Source organism: Aureobasidium melanogenum (assembly GCF_000721775.1).
Source record: "Aureobasidium melanogenum CBS 110374 unplaced genomic scaffold scaffold_7, whole genome shotgun sequence".
Taxonomy (NCBI): domain Eukaryota; kingdom Fungi; phylum Ascomycota; class Dothideomycetes; order Dothideales; family Saccotheciaceae; genus Aureobasidium; species Aureobasidium melanogenum.
The window spans coordinates 825,235-844,180 of NW_024470059.1; the positions used below are offsets into that span (position 1 = coordinate 825,235).

General features: G+C 49.6%; 8 protein-coding genes across 8 annotated transcripts; 3 read left to right on the forward strand and 5 right to left on the reverse strand.

Annotated features, from left to right (window-relative positions):
- Window positions 1-488: 488 nt before the first annotated feature.
- On the forward strand, window positions 489-3,123 carry M437DRAFT_45508 (uncharacterized protein; the record flags this gene model as incomplete). The annotated part of the gene is made up of 2 exons (XM_041021091.1): window positions 489-818; window positions 874-3,123. 2 exons carry the CDS (start codon window positions 489-491, stop codon window positions 3,121-3,123), a joined length of 2,580 nt encoding a protein of 859 aa, XP_040881036.1.
- Window positions 3,124-4,752: 1,629 nt separating this feature from the next.
- M437DRAFT_45889 (uncharacterized protein) lies at window positions 4,753-5,958 on the reverse strand (the record flags this gene model as incomplete). Its single annotated transcript, XM_041021169.1, has 4 exons — window positions 4,753-5,052; window positions 5,106-5,386; window positions 5,438-5,688; window positions 5,732-5,958. 4 exons carry the CDS (start codon window positions 5,956-5,958, stop codon window positions 4,753-4,755), a joined length of 1,059 nt encoding a protein of 352 aa, XP_040881037.1.
- Window positions 5,959-6,545: 587 nt separating this feature from the next.
- On the reverse strand, window positions 6,546-8,386 carry M437DRAFT_65302 (uncharacterized protein; the record flags this gene model as incomplete). The annotated part of the gene is made up of 2 exons (XM_041024568.1): window positions 6,546-7,802; window positions 7,859-8,386. The coding sequence occupies 2 exons, from the start codon at window positions 8,384-8,386 to the stop codon at window positions 6,546-6,548; spliced, it is 1,785 nt and encodes a 594-aa protein (XP_040881038.1).
- A 1,107-nt stretch (window positions 8,387-9,493) lies between these two features.
- M437DRAFT_46045 (uncharacterized protein) lies at window positions 9,494-9,881 on the reverse strand (the record flags this gene model as incomplete). Its single annotated transcript, XM_041021196.1, has 2 exons — window positions 9,494-9,768; window positions 9,827-9,881. The coding sequence occupies 2 exons, from the start codon at window positions 9,879-9,881 to the stop codon at window positions 9,494-9,496; spliced, it is 330 nt and encodes a 109-aa protein (XP_040881039.1).
- A 2,394-nt stretch (window positions 9,882-12,275) lies between these two features.
- M437DRAFT_65304 (MFS general substrate transporter) lies at window positions 12,276-13,941 on the forward strand (the record flags this gene model as incomplete). Its single annotated transcript, XM_041024569.1, has 4 exons — window positions 12,276-12,436; window positions 12,495-13,630; window positions 13,685-13,769; window positions 13,824-13,941. 4 exons carry the CDS (start codon window positions 12,276-12,278, stop codon window positions 13,939-13,941), a joined length of 1,500 nt encoding a protein of 499 aa, XP_040881040.1.
- Window positions 13,942-14,347: 406 nt separating this feature from the next.
- M437DRAFT_83713 (uncharacterized protein) lies at window positions 14,348-16,471 on the forward strand (the record flags this gene model as incomplete). The annotated part of the gene is made up of 1 exon (XM_041027982.1): window positions 14,348-16,471. One exon carries the CDS (start codon window positions 14,348-14,350, stop codon window positions 16,469-16,471), a length of 2,124 nt encoding a protein of 707 aa, XP_040881041.1.
- Window positions 16,472-16,629: 158 nt separating this feature from the next.
- Window positions 16,630-17,514, reverse strand: M437DRAFT_74577 (uncharacterized protein; the record flags this gene model as incomplete). The annotated part of the gene is made up of 2 exons (XM_041026260.1): window positions 16,630-17,103; window positions 17,167-17,514. The coding sequence occupies 2 exons, from the start codon at window positions 17,512-17,514 to the stop codon at window positions 16,630-16,632; spliced, it is 822 nt and encodes a 273-aa protein (XP_040881042.1).
- A 239-nt stretch (window positions 17,515-17,753) lies between these two features.
- Window positions 17,754-18,789, reverse strand: M437DRAFT_83715 (putative alkaline dihydroceramidase Ydc1; the record flags this gene model as incomplete). The annotated part of the gene is made up of 3 exons (XM_041027983.1): window positions 17,754-18,415; window positions 18,470-18,656; window positions 18,709-18,789. The coding sequence occupies 3 exons, from the start codon at window positions 18,787-18,789 to the stop codon at window positions 17,754-17,756; spliced, it is 930 nt and encodes a 309-aa protein (XP_040881043.1).
- Window positions 18,790-18,946: the final 157 nt, after the last annotated feature.

Here is an 18,946-nt window from a genome sequence, read left to right on the forward strand (position 1 = left end):
TTGAATGCTCGATTCCAGACCCGCATCTCAGATGTGTTTCCCACCACGGTCCCACGGCGTGCCCGCCAGCGCGTTCCATGCTAGAATAGCATTTGGGCCGATTACAGTAGTGCACTACCGTTTCCGTCAGCGTTCAACGTCTTTCAGCTTTATCATGTATCCAGCCTTGCCGTTCGAGATCTGTTCGTGCCTTTCATATACACCAGTCTTTCCTCCAAACTCTTTCCTTCTCTCCTCCTCATTCCCTCTTTAATCTATCTATCTATTACTACTCGCGCTATCTTAGCAACAACAGTCTCTTGTACTATTGTACCAAGAACCAACGATCCCACAACCCCGGATCTGCACTGCTTAGTATATCGTCTTGACATTCGTTTCCTCTCACACACAAGGTCTATCACAGACCATAACCCAACATGGGTCTCAAGAACTACTTCAAGGCTGGCAAGGGCGATGCAGAGAAGAAGCCTCAAGCCCCTGCCAATGAAATGAGCGAGATTTCCGAAAAGCCTCTTGCTCCTCCTACACCAGCATTCGCCAGCGCCGCACCTTCAGGCCTCTCAACACCAAGAAATGGTCTCCTTTCCTCTGGTGCATCAATTGCACCTTCATCAAGATCGGGCTTCATGGATGACATCAAGCACGAAGTCATGGTCAACTACCTTTTCCAACAACAATGTGCCAGACTATGGGTTGGTGATGGTAGCGGCGAAGTTGAGGGTGTTCTTTTGAGAAAATTCAAGGGAAGCTACTTGGCTTGCCCTCCTTCTCTCAGCACATCTACCTTTGCCATGGCATGTGCAGCACTCAATGTGCCGGTAAGCAAATATCAAATCTTGTCAAGACCTTCCATAAATTCTAACCATGATTCAGTGCGCCATGACTGTCAACTCCCGTATCATCAAGACTTTCCTCGCCTGGTCACCAGATGCCGTCGACGTACCTCTCATGAATGGCCTCAGAGTTCAGATTCTTCCCACCATGGAAGATCTTCCTAGAGCACGCAAGCATCAATTCGCCGCCTTCATCGCTTCAGAGGCACTTCTCGTCGTCTGGGATGATGATGCCAACAACCTCGTCAACCGTGCCAAGTTGATTGAAGGCGAGCTCATGGAGCTCGTCTGGAAGACTGGTGAACCCGAAGAGGTTGTCGACGAGCCTGTGGTCAAGAAGGGTCCTGGTGTTGTCGAGGAAGAGATTGATGAGGAGAGTGGTGAAGTTCTTCCCGAGAACCGCCCAACACATCTCATGAACACCGTCCTTGTCTCCATCACCCTCATCATCATCATCACTCTTCTTGGAGCTGGTTACCGACAATTGGCCATCGAAGTCAAGGTTGATGGCAGCTATACTCGCATCGCCTTCGTCGCCCTCACTCCTGTCCAAATCTTCTTCACCCTCTTCTTCGCCCAAGTCATTGTCGGTTGTATCGCCCAAATGATTGGTCCCGTTCGCCAAATGACCCTCAACTCTCGCTTCTACTCTGCTCTGCTTCCTCGCCGCATCCAAGGCCGTAACCTCCCTCACGTTACCATCCAGTGTCCTGTTTACAAGGAAGGTCTCGCATCCGTCATTGCCCCCACCGTCAAGTCCATCAAGCAAGCCATTTCGACCTACGAACTTCAAGGTGGTTCTGCCAACATCTTCATCAACGACGACGGTCTTCAGCTTCTCGACGAGGAGGAGCGTGAGGCCAGAATCGAATTCTACGCCGACAACAGCATTGGTTGGACTGCCCGTCCCAAGCACGGTTCCGAAGGTTTCCTCCGTCGCGGAAAGTTCAAGAAGGCTTCCAACATGAACTTTGGTCTCATGATTTCTTGCAATGTCGAGGAGAAGCTCCTCCAAATCAACCGCGGCAGCGACTGGACCCAGGCCGACGAGGCTCAAGCCTATGAGCGCTGCCTCAGCGAAGTCCTCGAGGAACACGGTCGCGCTTGGGCTGATGGCAACATTCGTGTTGGTGACTACATTCTTCTCATTGACTCCGATACTCGTGTTCCTTCCGACTGTCTTCTCGATGCTGCCTCCGAAATGGAGCAGAGTCCCGACGTTGGTATCATGCAATTCAGCTCCGGTGTCATGCAAGTCGTCCACACCTACTTCGAAAACGGTATCACCTTCTTCACCAACCTCATCTACACTGCCATTCGTTACACCGTCTCCAACGGTGATGTCGCTCCTTTCGTCGGTCACAATGCCATTCTCCGCTGGGCTGCCATTCAACAAGTTTCCTACTTTGATGAAGATGGTTACGAAAAGTTCTGGTCCGAATCTCACGTGTCTGAAGATTTCGACATGTCTCTTCGTCTCCAATGTAACGGCTACATCATTCGCCTGGGCGCTTGGGCTGGTGAAGGCTTCAAGGAAGGTGTATCGCTTACCGTATACGACGAGCTGGCCCGTTGGGAGAAGTACGCCTATGGTTGCAACGAGCTTCTCTTCAACCCCATGCGCATGTGGATCTACAAGGGTCCCTTCACCCCTCTCTTCCGCGAATTCCTCTTCTCCAACATTCGTATGACCTCCAAGATCACCATTGTTTCATACATTGGTACCTACTACGCCATCGGTGCTGCCTGGATTCTCACCACTGTCAACTACTTCGTCATGGGTTGGTTCAATGGTTACCTCGACAAGTACTACCTCGACTCATGGAAGGTTTGGTTCTCGCTCGTCATCGTCTTCAACGGTCTTGGTAACATTGCACTCGCCATCATGCGTTACCGTATCGGCGACAGATCCTTGTTTGGCGCTCTCATCGAAAACTTCAAGTGGACTCTCATGCTTGCCATCTTCCTTGGTGGTCTTTCTCTTCACGTCTCCCAGGCTCTTCTCGCTCACATGTTCGAGATTGACATGACATGGGGTGCTACCGGAAAGGAAGCCGAATTCTCCAACTTCTTCATTGAGGTCCCCAAGGTTCTCAAGAGCTTCAAGTACTCTCTCTCCTTCTGTATCGTTGCCATTGTTGGCATGATCATCCTCGCCACTGCCGATTTCATCCCTTACGACTGGATGATTACCGACTTTGTCGCCATCTTGCCCATGGCTACAGTCGTGGCATCGCACTTCCTCTTGCCCATTGCTCTCAACCCCGCTCTCATGACCTTCTCATGGTAGAGTGGCTTTCCTCTCGCTTATTCTTTTTTTTTTCCTTTCTGTCCATATAACGCAGTCATTGTTTGAGATATCATTGATGTTTATTGATGTGGTCCAAAAAGGGATGACCACCGAGCGGGCGTTCCCTACATGATTTTTTCACTATTTCTCTTCATAATTCTCCTACCCAGCCTTATAGACTACATTTACTTGATACCACAGAATCATCATCATGATTTCGAATCAATCTTTTTACAACATATTCATCTCTCCTTCGTCTTCTTTTGATTAATCTGTTTTCTATCTGGCCCTATGGATTCGCCCGTCTCTCGCACTCAACCCTGTCCCCATTCTCCAGAAATACCCGAAACTCTTTTCCACATCTGTTCAATCCTTCTTGAAACAGTGTCGTCCCAAGGCAATTGCCAAAAATACTCATATCCATGGATTGCCTCTCTCTCCACCTTCCCTCCAGAAAAAAAGAACAAAACTTATCTATCGTTTCATCTTTTCAAGCTGAAGCAATTCTAGGACCCAGCCAGTCTCATTCCTTTCGTACAGCAAACCACCATCACCATCTAATTTTGGCCACATCTTTCAATAAAGAGGCGCAATTGTAGGATTGGCGTTTTGTCAAACCCCACGGATAACTGGTATGTCACAAAAGCGGTGGTCTCATAGGTGATTCATGTCTGGTCGTGCCATGGCCGCACGGACGGTAAAAGGTCACTGTGGAAATTATCACCAGCTCCTCAAGGCAACACGACTCTTGAACAAGAAAAAAGCCATCTTTGCTTTTGGAGAAACTCAAATTCCACCTTGAAGCAATTTAGCAAACAAACTAATTATACACTGGCGTCATGGCTTGAGTTCTACAAGTCCATGCAGGGTAGCCGCAGGGGTAAGTATGTGTGGCGCCACTTTCAGCCTTTCAGCAGCGCTTCTGCAAGGCACCACCAGACCAGCTCGTGCTCACCGCGACGCGTGCGCGAAAAGCAGTCTATGCTCTACTTCAGCTCGAGGGAACGAACCGCGAAGATGGAACCATGCCCCTTTACACCTTGTCGTCAACACCGAGACGTCGCCTTCCCCGAGCACTCAATGACCTGATTCTCGACCTGGAACGAGGCTTGCTTTTGTTGCGCTTGTGATGGCCCTGGCGAGCTGCATGCTGACGAGGCAAGTTTGTGTCTTGAATGGCAATGACTCTGGGTACGTCTGCGCTCTAGATCCGGAGTGTCAGTGGATATGTTGAGAAACAGGTACACACCATTGCTTACGGCTGGTAATTCTTCACTCAACATGGTAAAGCTGTTCTTGGGTAATTTGACATTATACTCGTCAACTGGATACCACAACTTTTGAAAACGTCGAATGGCCCATGGAAAGAAGATGGTGAAGAAGAGACTGATGATCAAGAGTGGGATGGAAATGTACAAACACAGAATTGCTGGTGCTTTCATGGTACTGATACCGAATACACTCTATGCTTTGTCAGGGATGTTGCAACATATTCAGGAAAGCAAAAAACTCACTGTAAGGTATGAGATTGGAAGATATAGTGCCGCAATAATGGACAAAAAGCGTGAGTAGTCGGACTGGTTGGCGTTTTCAATGTTGAACTCCTGCAAGTGATGTAAGCCTTTGCTCTCAAGTTGTGACATAGAGACTACTAACGAGTTCAATCAGATTAAGGAAACGTTCCTTGAGGGTCTCCATGTAATAAGAGTATTGGTCCAGATCTTCGACAGCGTCATCCATCTCGTCCCACACTGGATCCATGGCATCATCTGGAGACTTGTGCATCGTATCCTTTAGCTTGAGAAGCTTCTTGAATGATCTCGAGTGAAAGCGCATGTATTCGCTAAGCTCGTAAATACGGTCAATATTTTTGTGCATTTTGCGTGACCTCAGTTTGACAGGGTATTTTCTGCCACGGCTGTTGATTTCCTAATCCTTGACCGTCAGTAAGACAGGCTTCATCAAACCATTTGGACACATACGGCCTCCTCCAGCTCCCTCTCAATCTCTCGGATGATATTTTGCCAGTCACTCAGAAGCCAGTACAGCCTGAGAAAGGTCCAACAAACAGTCTCTTCGTCTCTGCGAGGCATGTCATACTCTTCGTCTTCATAAAAGTATGGAAAGAAGAGATCATGCATGACGTTCTCGGCAGGAACGTTGGATTGAGTAAAGACAAGAGTGACGGGAACCTCTCGATCAAAACGACAGGCGCGACGACCGCAGCACCAGGCAGCAACACGGAAGCGGTATTCATCAACTACTCGGGATGTCAGCTCTCTGTCATTGTTTCGTTCTACAATAGCCTACTGACTCTCATCGATGCCTTTTGAGCGACCTCCAGGAGGTTCCTTGCCAAAAGTCCACCAATATACATCTGGCACATTCATTTGATCGACAAGAAAGGACCATGGTATCTGAGTGGATCGCTTGTTACTTCGCTCAGGAAACTTGACAGTGTCGTCAAATTGCAGTGCTCTATTGAGGTCGGCGAGTTCGTCGTAGCGATCATCGATGCAGGTCTCTATGACTTGTCCGAGCCATGGCTGGAATCCGTTGAAAGTTCTGGAGCACACTCAATCAGTTTCGAATGGTTGCAGTTGCGGACTTGACTTGCATCAGTAATGGATCTTGTGGATTCATTCGTAATGTCTCGTGGACAAGCGCGGCAAATCTACTGCCATCTGCGCTGGTCACCTGGATCGAGCTGTGATAGTTTGGGGAGCGTCTGTTGCCAATGCAGACAGTAATGGGCGCGCCTTCATGATACCATGATTTGTGTCTGGGTGACCGGCGTCTGCGATGATGGCGGTTGGCTCGAGGCGAATCTCCCATACTTGTCCGATAGGTTGATGATGTGTATTTGGGTTGTTGTGTCAGATTTACATCTGAACGTCTAGGATATGGGTTCATCGTGCCTTCCTCAACTTCGACTCTTGACTCGAGGTGAGCGCTTTTATAAAAAGTTCGAATACAATCATGGCTACTTCCTCAACCTGAATCGCAAAGTTCACCAAAAATATGCGCAGTCATCTCATCATGCCCAGGCTGAACTATGGGTTGCCAGGTCAGATGATGAATCCATCAAGCCGCCCCACGTGTACAGCTGCATGTGAGGGATGAGTCCCGCCATGTAACACCATGTACCTCTTGTAGACACTTGGTGCCTTTTGCAGAAGTTCAAAGAACAGAGTATCATACAGCATATTCAGAAACACTACGACATTGTTAAGAGGAAATGGAAGAAAAAACCGCGTTCATAAAAGTAAAGCCAGACAAGACGATTAATAATATGCAACTCAAACAGGTCGTGGGTATAGTGCTGAAGGGTAAAAAAGAAGCCAAAAAAGAACAAAAAGGGGTACATGAATGTGCTCTGGAGGGTATGCTTGTTAGTCGTAATAAACAGGGACAACTTCATTCTACGGGCTGTTAGGCCGGTCATCCATTGTGCCCACATCGGTCGAATCACCTTCAATGGTTCGACGCCAGTGTTGTGGTAAGCATACACAAACCAGTGGAAATGCCTTGACCGGACCATATTCCTCAGGACTTGCTTGGCCACTGCTCATGCCACTGTCTCGTTGCAGCTTGCCTTTGCTCTGCCAATCCTCGGCACGCATGCTAACACGCACTCCTGTTGCCCAACCATCGTCCCAAATACCAACAACCTTGACCATATCACCACGTTCAAGGTCAAATTCATCGGCGGCACGAGGTTGATAGGCCCACAGAGATGATACAAGATCACCCGGGTGTATGTCGTCTTGGGAGTAATAGTCTTTGAAAAAGCTGAGTTGTTCTGATTCGGATGTGCCTTCTGGGGAGGAAATACCGTCTTGAGCAGGGCTGTCATGAGTACCGAATGCGAGAAGCGAACCGCTGGACAAGGAACCGTTTCGCCTAGGAGGGGGACCAATGCCACCAGCATGCGAGTGTGGAGTCCTCTGAGTTTCTGGTGTAGAATCAAGGGCGGTCGTGTTACGTTCTGAGCCACTCGAGACGGCTTCCAAGGCGGCCATACGGGCAACACGACCGCCAGGAAGAGCTTCGATTCTGTCGTTCTGGCTCCTGCTAGCGCCATCATGTCTATATGCCATGGCTGGTGGAGCTCCACCTTGACGCGATCTCACGGGCTGGTTAAAAACGCTCGTTGCTGGACTGGCCTGTTTTCTACGGCGCAAAAAAACGCAGGCCAAAATCAAGAGCGCAAGGAGAATAAAGACACCAAGTAGAGATCCAATCACAATTCCAGCAATTGCACCCCCAGAAAGCCCTTTTCGTTTTTTCGTGATTGGGGATGATGTTGATGATGGAGATCTCGTTGCAGTCGAAGAGGTAGCCGATGAAGTTGATGTAAAGAGGGGCTGCATGGATGAAGTAGCAACAATAGGCAAGACGACATTGTCGCAGCGCGTTGTGGTGTTCGAAAAGACACAACAAGAATCTGTGGCATTTGGCGAACTTGCAGCACAGTAAGAGCAGAGATTGACCAGATTGGAAGCAAAACCGCAATTGTCAGGTTCATTAGTGACACCTTCGATGCATGAGCCGGACAAGGAATTTGCAGGTAATGCGCAGTTGGTAAAATCGGCTCGAATTTGACTGATAGCATTCGAGCTTGCATTGCCGCATATGTCGCTTGCAACAATGGATTGTTCACTCTCGGCATATTCGGCCTGTATCAGGAAAGGTCAACACTCGCAATCAGACTTGAATGCTAAAATCATCTTACACAAGTATTGGCACACAATGGTCGAGTGGCATCTCCCGTCAGGTCACAAGGTGAGATGGAATTCTGAACAATGGCATTGCAGAGTACGCTAGCAGTGTAGCGAGCATAATAGTCGGAAGAGTTCGACGAGTCAAAGCTAGAGCAACCAATCAAGTCGGAATACCTTTGTTGAATGAAGCCGTTGGATATGTACTGCTGTAGTTGTGTGTCAAAAGAAGAGGTGTCGGTGACATTAGCAAGGAATGGAAATAGCCCGGTGAGGGTACTATCAGTTGAGATAGAGGCCGTATTGAAAGCACGGCATTCGGACGAGTCTGTCAGAGGAATGCAACTTTGAGCTTGGGCAGTTGGAAGCGTCGTGACCGTTAGAGCGAGAGCGAAGAGGGCTCGGAAACGTCCCGCTACCCTCTTCTCTACGGTCTTGGTATATCTTGTCGCTACCTCTTGCTCCAAGCTCTTTTCGCATCGCACGCGCTCATCGCTGACGTTGCCCCTTATCGTGCGCCGCGTGGGAACATCGTTGGACATTGTCTAGACGGGACTATTGCATAAAGAAGATGTATTCGAAGATGCCGTTGGAGAAATTGGGTCGTATGAATCGAAGCGGATTCGAGTTTGGACCGAGGATAGTATTATCGTTGTAGAGTAATCGGAAAAGAGGTCGCGGTGATTAAGGTTAGGTCGAAGAAGAAAATCGATCAGGGGGCGGACAATGAGCGACTGGAGGAGAAGAGATCAAAAACCAGGAAGACGAAATTGATTGAGACAAGAGACAGCGCGCGCGGGCGAGGCAAGCACGCCTCTGCTAGGTACGTTAGAAACAGCAGTCGCACACTCAGCCAGACGCTGACCGAAGACACATCGGGCCCGGCCAAGTCGAAGGAGATGTACGACGCTAAAGCCTGGCGCGGCATGCCACTTGCCGTCTGCAACCCTGATCTGCTCCATTCCACTTTCAGCCTCGGACTCTTGACTTTTCCCTGGTCCGCCTTACAGTTGTGGTGCAAACCATGACTTATGACTGCCAGTGTCCATGTCGAATAGATGCTTGTTGTCGCCATCTATAAAGCGTAAATCGCTGGTACCTCTGCGGCAGCTAGGAAGCCTGTTGTTCCGAGAATCCAGTCCCTGCATCGTGTACGCCTAATTCTTCTATATTACTAAACCTTGACACTGCCATGGTCAATATCAGAGGCCTGAGTCCTGATTCAGATCGTCACTCACCGCCAAATATCACTCACATCTTGCGTGGCAGATTTACATTCGACCATGAGCATGCAGATCGCTTGTTTTGATCAACTCTCCCAGAGACCTAGACCCACGCTCGCTTACCTTGGCAGATAGGATTTATATGGAGAACAAGTGCGCTGTCGCGTCCATCAGTAAATGACATGACTGTGTGAAGCCTTGTAGTACGTCACACACTGACAGAGCCACGTTTCGGCCAAGGAAAGAACACAACATGCAGTTCTCATTGATCAACAAGCATACAAATACGAATAATCGACCGCTTCTAAACTAGTTCCCTGCTTGCTGACTGTCTGACTTAGGTGTGCGTGTGTGTGTATGCAGCATTTCGTGTTCTGTCTGATCTCTTCCGACTCAGTTCTTGGTGGTCATTGTCAAGGCGGGTGTTCATGAGTGTGCGGGCTTGGGAGCGGTAGTGCTGTCGACTTGAACTGCAGCCGGATGCTGCTGTTGAGCACCGGCAGAGGCAGCCTGTGGACCAGCGGCAATCTCAGCAGCGATTTGGTCTTCGGTCTTCTTGTTGCCGTGTGAGATGAGGCGATTGAGGAAGGAGCCAGGTCTGCCTTGAGGGTACTTGGAGTCTTCGGCTTCAGCCTCTTCGAGCTGCTTATGAAGGTGACCAGTAGTCTCTTCGTCGAAATCCTCGTGATCATCAAAGTTGGCTATCGCAAGTGGGGTTAGCGGGGCCGAAATCAAGGACGAGGGGGGAATGCAACTCACTCTCCTTGTCGTGCATGCTCAGAGCTCTCTTGATCTTTTGTCTGACGGCCTGCATCTTGATGATTGGTGGAACTGTAGATCTTGTTGAAGCTGAGATGACAAGGCTGTCAGTCGCTGGCGTAGACGGAATGGCACGGCAAGACTTGCGTACCTGTGGTATAAGTGTATGTATTGAATTCTTTCAAATGCAGATGAGCTGAGGGAAAGGTTGTAGGATGAGGAAAGAGGAAGTAAGGTTGATTGGACGTCAAAAGACAGAACAAGGACAGACGTGAACCAGGGCAGGCAAGTGCCCTCATCCAATGCCCAGCTGCCCGCCATCACCCATCGTCATTACCCCACATCAGAGCCGATGGCGCTGTTTAACGGACCGTAAATGTCCAAACTTGGAATCGCGATCGGTCTGGATTCAAGCGCTGTTATGCGCAACTTACGCGTAACCAGCTCTCATAAGCATGCATTCTCGGTATTGATTGGCCCCGAGCAGTTCGTGATGAGGCCACATCTGGGCTGACCACCTCCATGGAAGAGCTACTTCCCCAGATCGCTATCAAGACCGAGGCTCTTCATGATCGCACGGCGCGGCCCGTGCGAGAGACGGGCGCGCGTCGCTCATTGATTTTCCTTCTAGAAAAAGTAAATACTATCCAACTGCATCTTAGCACTAGCAAGTGAATCACCGTGGTGGTCCAATTCTGGAAACGCTTCTACAGGATGTCTCTGCATTCGTCAGTTCATATTTGCTCTTCACAATTCGGCATACAACCAGGCTACGGAAGACCACTTTCCTATAGCTTGGAATTTCCTGCCTTCAGTACCAATGTCATGATCTGGCCCTGACTGGTACCGACAAGATGATCTTTGGTCTTCTGAGACCGTAGAAATCTGCAACGCTGCTAGATCACCGCTCGCCCTGTATTCACGCTTTGACATCTACGGAATATTTGCGCACCGAAACATGCCATGCCACGACTGACAGAGATCGCCACACGACCTGTCTTGGAGCTGGGCACCACAAGCTCGTAGCTTGGAAGCAGTCTGCTGTACTTCTTATTCACTTTCTAGGATCGAGAGTCTTGCTTGAACCACGCGTTACGTATCGAGAAGGGGGATATTGCCCTTGATGACAGACTTCATATCATGTCTCTGCCATCAAAGTCGTGTGTGCTCCGCTTCTTGCTGTGCTCAAAGGACAGTCTGTTCGAGTGATACTTTCTTGGAACCACTGTGCTTGACAGAACTCTCGCTAGTCTCGACATGACTCTTCATGCCATTCGGCGAATATCAACCAGGGAAACTGTACTTACAGCATGATTTTGCTAAGCCGAAGTACTCTAAGGACAAGGCTCGACCGCCATGCTAACAGCCAATTGTATTTCCGGCTTTTTGGTTGCCTTTGGGACGGAATGAAATCATTCTGAAGGCTTTGTTCAACAAAGTGAGGACGAAGACAACGTCTTTTCCACCTCCAGCAGCGTCAAAGAGAGTCGGAATATTTTTGAATGTTTTGGATACTTCTCGAGCAACACCTTGGATGATGAGGAGAATACTGAGCACACTGCCAGAACAAGATGGCTCTCTGTACTGTGCCCTCAGTCCAACCCGCATTTCTCCAGACGCCGAAATTAGAGTTCAGCACGAAGGATCAAGACTTCCATGGCCTGTAACGGCCCCGCCAAAGCGAGGTTGAGAGGCTCTATTGCTCAAAAAGGAGAGCAGTATGGGTCACTCGTGGTGTCTGATCTCCCAGAAACGAAGCTGCAAGATTGTATCACAGAGATCTACTCAGTTTTGACAGCACATATTGCTCTCGTGAACTGGAGGTCACTCAGATCAGCACAATAGCGGGACAGACGACTAGACCTTTCCATCTCTCGCACTGTCGCATTTTACATTTCCCATCCTTCACTCTTCTGCCAACCACCAAGACCATACTCGGCAGAGATAGGACGCGATAAAGGTCTGGGTATAGCGTTTACAAATGTTTGGGTATAGCGTTTACAGACATTCGTTGACATTCGTTGGCTTGTTCCCCGGACAAATTGGATGGCGAGCAAACCGCGAGTCACTTATCCATCAAAATGAGCAGAAGAATGGTGTGTTGAACGCTCAAGACCATCGAGCAATTCTCATTGATATGCCAGCTGTTAATGTGTTGCCAGTCGGCAAGAGATGCACCGAGCTGGTCTCATCCTGTGCGGGGAAGTCGTCCAGGTGGATGCGCCCTCAGTGAGATGTTATTCGGCAGTTGTTAAGACTTGATCGCAAGCAGCCACAAGGTCAAGATCGCGCGGAGGATGTACCATTTGGATCTGTACCGCCTTTGCCAGAGGCCGGTAAGAACGCCGAAGGATTGGACCCAATCGTTTAAAACCAAGCATCTCTGCCAATGCTTTTACTGTCACTCTCTCCACACTTCCCCAGACTTCACCCCATCTTTCGAGTGCAAATGGCGCTACCCCAGTCCCACGCCGAGAAGACGGTGGAAAAAGTCGAGGCTGATCAGATTGAGGATATCGAATACGTCAAAGATGGACAAGGATTGATGCACCTCGACGATGGTGCTCAACGTGCCTTGACCCGAAAGGTGTTGTGGAAACTTGACACAAGGTATGGAGACTTGACGGTGTGTTCAAGCAGATCCATGACTGACGCATCGTTACTCCAGAATTCTTCCTGTGCTTGCCCTCTTGTTCCTCTGCTCGTTCCTCGATCGTACCAATGTCGGCAACGCCAAGATCCTTGGCCTTGAAAAAAGCATTGGCATTAATGATCACCAATACGCCGTCGGATTGGCCATCTTCTTCGCTTTCTACATTGTCAGCGAGTTGCCCAGTAATCTAGTCCTCAAGAAGGTGTCTCCCCGGATATGGTTGCCATGCCTCACCTTCGCATGGGGCATTGTTGGCATGTGTCTCGGCTTCATCCAGAACTATGCTGGATTTCTTGTTGTCCGTGCCATGCTGGGTGTCACTGAAGGTGGTCTGCTTCCCGGCATGGTCTTGTATCTCTCAGGAATGTATACCCGTGGAGAACTGGCATTGAGAATTGGACTTTTCTATACTACGGCGTCCCTGTCGGGCGCTTTTGGTGGTCTTCTTGCGCGTGGTCTTTCATCTATCGGTGCTGTTGGCGGCGTGCACGCAGGCTGGCGATGGATTATGATCGTTGAGGGATTGTTGACAGCTGTGGTTGGCGCTTCAGCTTATTTCTTACTTCCGAACAACATCTCGACAGCCAAGTTTCTCACAGAAGAAGAACGCGAGTTTGCTCTGTATCGTCTGAGCAGAGACTACTCGTTTGGTATCACTTCAGGAGTGACTACCGAGCCAGAACGTTTCCGCTGGTCCGAGGTTCGACGTGGAGTGTTGGACCCGTCGCTTTGGTTCTCGGCATCTGCTTATTTTGCAATCCTTGCCGGGCTCTATTCATTTGGTCTGTTCCTGCCCACCATCATTGCTGGTCTCGGATATACTGCCAATGAAGCGCAATTGTGGTCAGTTATTCCATATGCTGTTGCAGCTTGCATCACTGTCGTTGCGGCCGTGTTATCTGATCGCCTCCGTCTACGTGGACCAGTAATGTTATGCACACTTCCATTGGCCATCATTGGATATGCTGTCATCGCAAATGTCAAGTCAAATCACGTCAAATTTGGCATGACCTTTATGATGGCAACAGGACTTTACGCGAGCGTACCTCCCGTCCTGGTCTGGATCTCGAATAACTCTGCTGGCCACTACAAGAGAGCAACAGCAACCGGTCTCCAACTTGCTATTGCCAATTGTGGTGGATTTGTCTCTGGTGAGTGACATGTGTCCATCTGTCTTGCAATCCATACTAACTCACCTCTTCTAGCCTTTACGTACAAGAAGTCGGAGAAACCACAATATCACGAGTCCCATACCACAGTCCTCGGTCTGCTTGTATTTGCGTGGTTCATGTAAGTCCAAAAAAGTCATCATTATTGGCAGAGGTCTGTCGCTGACATTCTCAGGGTGCTTTTCAATGTTCTTTATTGTCACAAGGTCAACAAGGATAAGGAAGCTGGCAAGTACGACCAGTACATTGCAAGTGGAGACGATCGTGATCCAAGTTTCAAGCTCATGCTGTAGTCCATGAGAAACCACCATCAAATACTTGATTACATAGCTTTAGACTCGAGAAGTATCGCTTCAACCAGAAGACGCAAGAATGTAAAGTAGAAATTTTCAGATCAAAATATTTTATAGGTAATGCTGTGTAAAGTGAGGTTCTTGCGATCGCGTAGTGCGGCCCGTGCGAGAGACTGCTTCGCGCGTCGGATCCGACTTCCTTCCAGAACAAAAGTAAACAATCATCACTTGCATTCAATCATCAGCATGCTCGCAACACCGTGTTGGTGACCATCTTGACACCAAAACTCATGTGTCGTCTCGAGTTGCTGGGCCTGCTGATCCTCACGCTTCACGCTCGAAAAGCCAAATCTAGTCGAGACAGTTCAGACGACAACCATCTGGCTTCACGAGCAGTGCACCTGCAATGCTCCACGAGGTCCTACTCGCCCTCAGCGGGCATCCCTCGCCATTGTTCCCTGCAACCGCCCCGCCCGGTCGATCGTCTGACGACTTTGTAGACAAAGACTTTCCGCTATTGTCATCATCGGAAGCTGCTCTCTTGGCGACGGTGGGCAAGCTTGCCAGTTTGCATCGTCAAATTCGAGACCACGCAAATCGCATTCTCTCTCAACATCCCTCGACCATATGTCGTGCTGTAGCTGCATCGTTGCTGCAAACCCATCTTGCACGTTTCCGTGAGAAGATTCTTGATGTTGAAAGGCAAATCTTGACCAAAGATGCTGCTATAGTGGGTGCATACAACATTGTACCCCTCTCTGCAGTAGTTGGTGAGTTCGATGGATGGAGTCGTCGCATGGAATGGTATTGGAGCCTTGCATGCTTCATCCAGCCTCTAGACGCGCACAAGTCTGTGCCAGCAACTGGGGCTGCGGTTATCAATCATCTACGGTCAGAGATGCAGACCGGATTCCCCGATATTGAGACTGCAGCGACAGAGCTGAGTTGTGTTGCTGACAAGGCATGGTTGAAACAAGTGTCTGCATGGCTACTATACGGCTTGCTTCCTAGCCACGGCGCTGATGACTTCTTTGTCTCCGTGCAGGAGTCCGTTGAGGGACCGCCATCATACGCTCTGAGACGCGAATTGCTGCCCAAGTTTGTTTCGCAACAGACTGGAAACTCTTTACTGTTCATTGGAAAGTCCTTACACCAAGTCAAACAGCATACACAAGGATCATCAGCATCACACATCCTTCATAGTAACGAGGACGCTTCTCTTTTGGATGCACATCTCCAATCTCTTTCTTCACTATCATATCCCCTAATTCCTGCTGCATTCTCCACCACAATATCATCAATACGCTCATCGCTATCGCAAAAGGTTCTCCAGCGCCTACTCCCACCAAATGAGATCAAGCTTGTATTGAACACCTTCCGCCAAATCCTTCTTCTGGATAGGGGTGAATTTGCTGTCTTCTTGATTTCCGAGGCAGCAGACAGACTAGATGCCAGAAGAGTCGAACATGGCCGATATCTGCAGGAGCCCTCTGGAAAGGATCTGCGTGGTGTCATGATGAAGGAAGGCGAAATCAACGAATCGCTTTCACGAACATGGAAAGCATTGACATCACTACAAACCGAGGATCTCGAAGACGATGTACTGGAATATGCCCGAGAGAACATGCGCCTAGAGATTGACACACGAAGAGCCACCTCCAGACCAACAACCTCGGATGGAACAGCCTTGGATGTGGCAGGTCTATCCAGTACCTCATTCAACGACCTCCTGTTCCCTGTTCCGACCCTACTCACAATGCAAATATGCTCACCACTCGACCTCTTCGTCTCGCGCGCCGACATGGATCGGTATTCGGCACTTAATGCATATCTATTGAGTCTACGTCGAGCACATATGCGCTTGTCCAATCTCTGGCGAGAATCTGGCTCACGCCGCGCAGTCGCAAATCCTACTCGCTTAAGTGCAGAAGCAAGGCAGGTCGCTCATACTCGTGGTATTGCTCAACGCAAGGTCTGGGCTACATGCAGTGCAGCTGTCTTCCTCCTATCAGAAACCACAGCATACTTTGAAGGCGAGCTGATCACCAGCTCATGGGACACCTTCTACTCGTGGGCTACTGCTCAGCATCATGATCCTGAAACACTAGGACGAGCCCATCGCTCGTTCCTCGCTGCACTGTCCTACACAATCTTGCTTACTGACGCGGTCTATACACGATCTCTCCGTGATTTGCTCACACACATAGACGCATTAGTCGCACTTTTTGGCCGTCTACAACGTCTCCAACAGACATCCAGTCTCGGCGTAGGTGGTACAGACTTCCTCGACGAGGAAGAGACAGAGGTAGCACGCGAACTTGACCGGTCTCGCAAGCGTGTCGATGCTGCCCTCAAAGACGTGGTTGCGAGGCTGCGACAGTTGGACCATGAGCGTTTGGGTGCAGCAAGGTATCTCCAAGTCGATGCTCAAGACACGGGCTTCGAGGTCTGGCGAGGCGGAGGTGTGGACAGATTATTGATGAAGCTGGACTTTGGTAGGATGAGTGGTGGAGAGGAGTATATCGTCTAGACTGCTGGGTGACAGATCAACTATCCTATACCCTATCCTTTTGGCTCTCAATCGAACAAGACGAAATCAGCGAGCATTTAAATGTGCGTAAAGTTGCGTGTGACCGTAAAATGTCTCTTCCCTCTCATACAAAACACCTCCTGAATCACTCAAACCTTCTACCAAATACCCAACCACTTCTTGATCGGCCTCCTCTTACCCTCAAAATCAGTATACGTCTCTCCAGCGTTTTCCTTATCAACCGTCGTAGCCTCCAAGACCTCCCTCTCCTTCTGTACCTCCTTGCTCACAGGCATCTCATTACCCACAGCCCCCAAAACCTCACTCTCCTCCTCCTTCTTCTCTCCACTATCTCTAGCACTCCAGCCACCAAACACACCCTCTTCCTCGTTCAAACCATGTGCTTTTCTAAACTCTGCCCTCTTTCTCACATCGTCGACTTTGTTTTTGCGGAGCTCGGCGGTCTGGATGGAAATGTATTGGGAGTGAAGATTGTAGACTTCGGCGTAACGAGATAGGAATGCGATGGGATGAGAAAAGAACATGTTGTTGGGTGGTAGTTGGTCGAGGTAAGGCGTGTTTGTCAAGAAGTTGTTGAGCCAGGTGAAGAAGGCGAGGGAGATGAGGATGGACTGTTGTGTTTTTCGTAAGCATATTATTCTTGTGCGCTACCGACATGGTGAGAAAAGTCTTACCATGGTGATCCAGACGTGAATGGTGCGATTCGTGAGGAACCAGTGGAAAAAGGTTCCCTCGGGTGGCATCATGTGTGGGTATTGCTTCCTCTTCTGCTGTTCCTTCTCTTTGGCACTCAAAGGCACTTGGAAGGCAGGTTGTCTGTTGCGGCGGGGTAGGCGAGCGGGGTGAGACGGCGGGTTGAAGCGTGTAGGCTTCTCGAGTAGTCGGCCTTTGGGTACTGGTTTAGAGCTGGTGCTGGCGGGGCGCGAGGCCAGGAGCGAGCGGGCGAGGATAGAGGTCTGTGGGTTGCGCATATTGCGCAGAGTGAGCTGGCGTGATAATTGGAGTGCTGACATTGTCGACATGGTGTATGTTGGGTCAAGGCGCAAGACGGAGCTGTTGGCGATGGTGGTAGAAAATGATCATGACAGAGCCTCGGCAAAAACTTCCCTCCAAGATGCGGCCAAACCATGCCACCTCCGAGTGATCGACGACATATGCATCTGTCAAGACCCTGGAACTTTTACAACCACTTGGCACTGCATGACAGTGCATCTTCTTCTATAGTATCTATTTTGACTTCTGTCGAGCTTGAACAGCCCTTCTATTTCTGCTTCTTCTCACTCTTGTCAACCTTGACTACCGAGGGAAGCGAGGTAAAGACGCTTGGCCAAACCAGCTTGTACTCTTCTTGACGCCCATTCAAGCAATGACGGAGCCACACTCCCCACACAATGTAAAAGTATGCTCCTGTTCCAGTCATGAGATGCCACCATCCATGTCCCTCGAGGAAGATTCCCCAAGGCAGTCCAATCTCGTGGCGCCACTTACGTAGCCGCGAGCAGTACATGTTGTCCAAATTCCAGATACCAAATCCGCCTAGGAAGATGCTCAGTCCGCATGCAATCATGAGCCACATGGTCTTGAGGATCTTGCGGTCTCTGTCATCACGACGTTGTTGTTCCTTGTCACTAATGAGACTCTGACCAGGCGCAGCTTCTCTTTCTCTCGGCTTTGGGCGGATGTCGCGCTCCATGACATACATGGATCGGAACAAGACAATTGCAGTCAGGAGGGCATACATGTTCTGGTGGAAGACGGGGTCGCCGAGGTAGTGGTAGTAGGCCGTGATGAAGATTGACAGCGCTACCAGGAAGACTGCAAGCAACACGCGAATGGGGCCCGTCTGTTTGTGCGAAAAGGTTGCGTAGAACATGAGGCAGGTAGTGTAGATCATGGAGAGTTCGTCGACCAGTTGCATGGGGTCTGCGTCGAGACAGGGTTAGCGGGCTTCTAGGGTGGGCAATTCAAGGTACCAACATTTAAGGGTCGAGTGGAAGAGGAAGCTGCCAGTTCCAACAACCAGATAACCGAAGAAGGTCACAAGGAAAATGCGGTCATGGCCATTCTGAATGCAGTTGTTGATGCCACGGAAGGCCAGCCAGACAAACAGAAGGTTGGTCAAGGTGTTGACAATCTCAGCTGAATAGATGGTGGCATAGTAGTCCTGGTCCTTGTCAGACTCGCGGGTCGAGGTCTCAAGGATAGATATGACGAACCTCCTCACACCAGTTAAGTGTTGAGGTTACAGGACTCCAGTAGCCCTCTCCAGAGGGAGGATACGGTATTGAGGGTAACATAGACGCCATCAAGAGGGTACACAGTTGACGGAAGCTTCGGAAGATGGTGAAGCGAATGTGGACGGAGTTGGTCGAACTGAAACACCAAATTGACCGAAACCAAAAGAGAAGGTCCTAGGAGGATTGCGAGAAAAGGAAGGAGAGGGGTTCTGAGAAG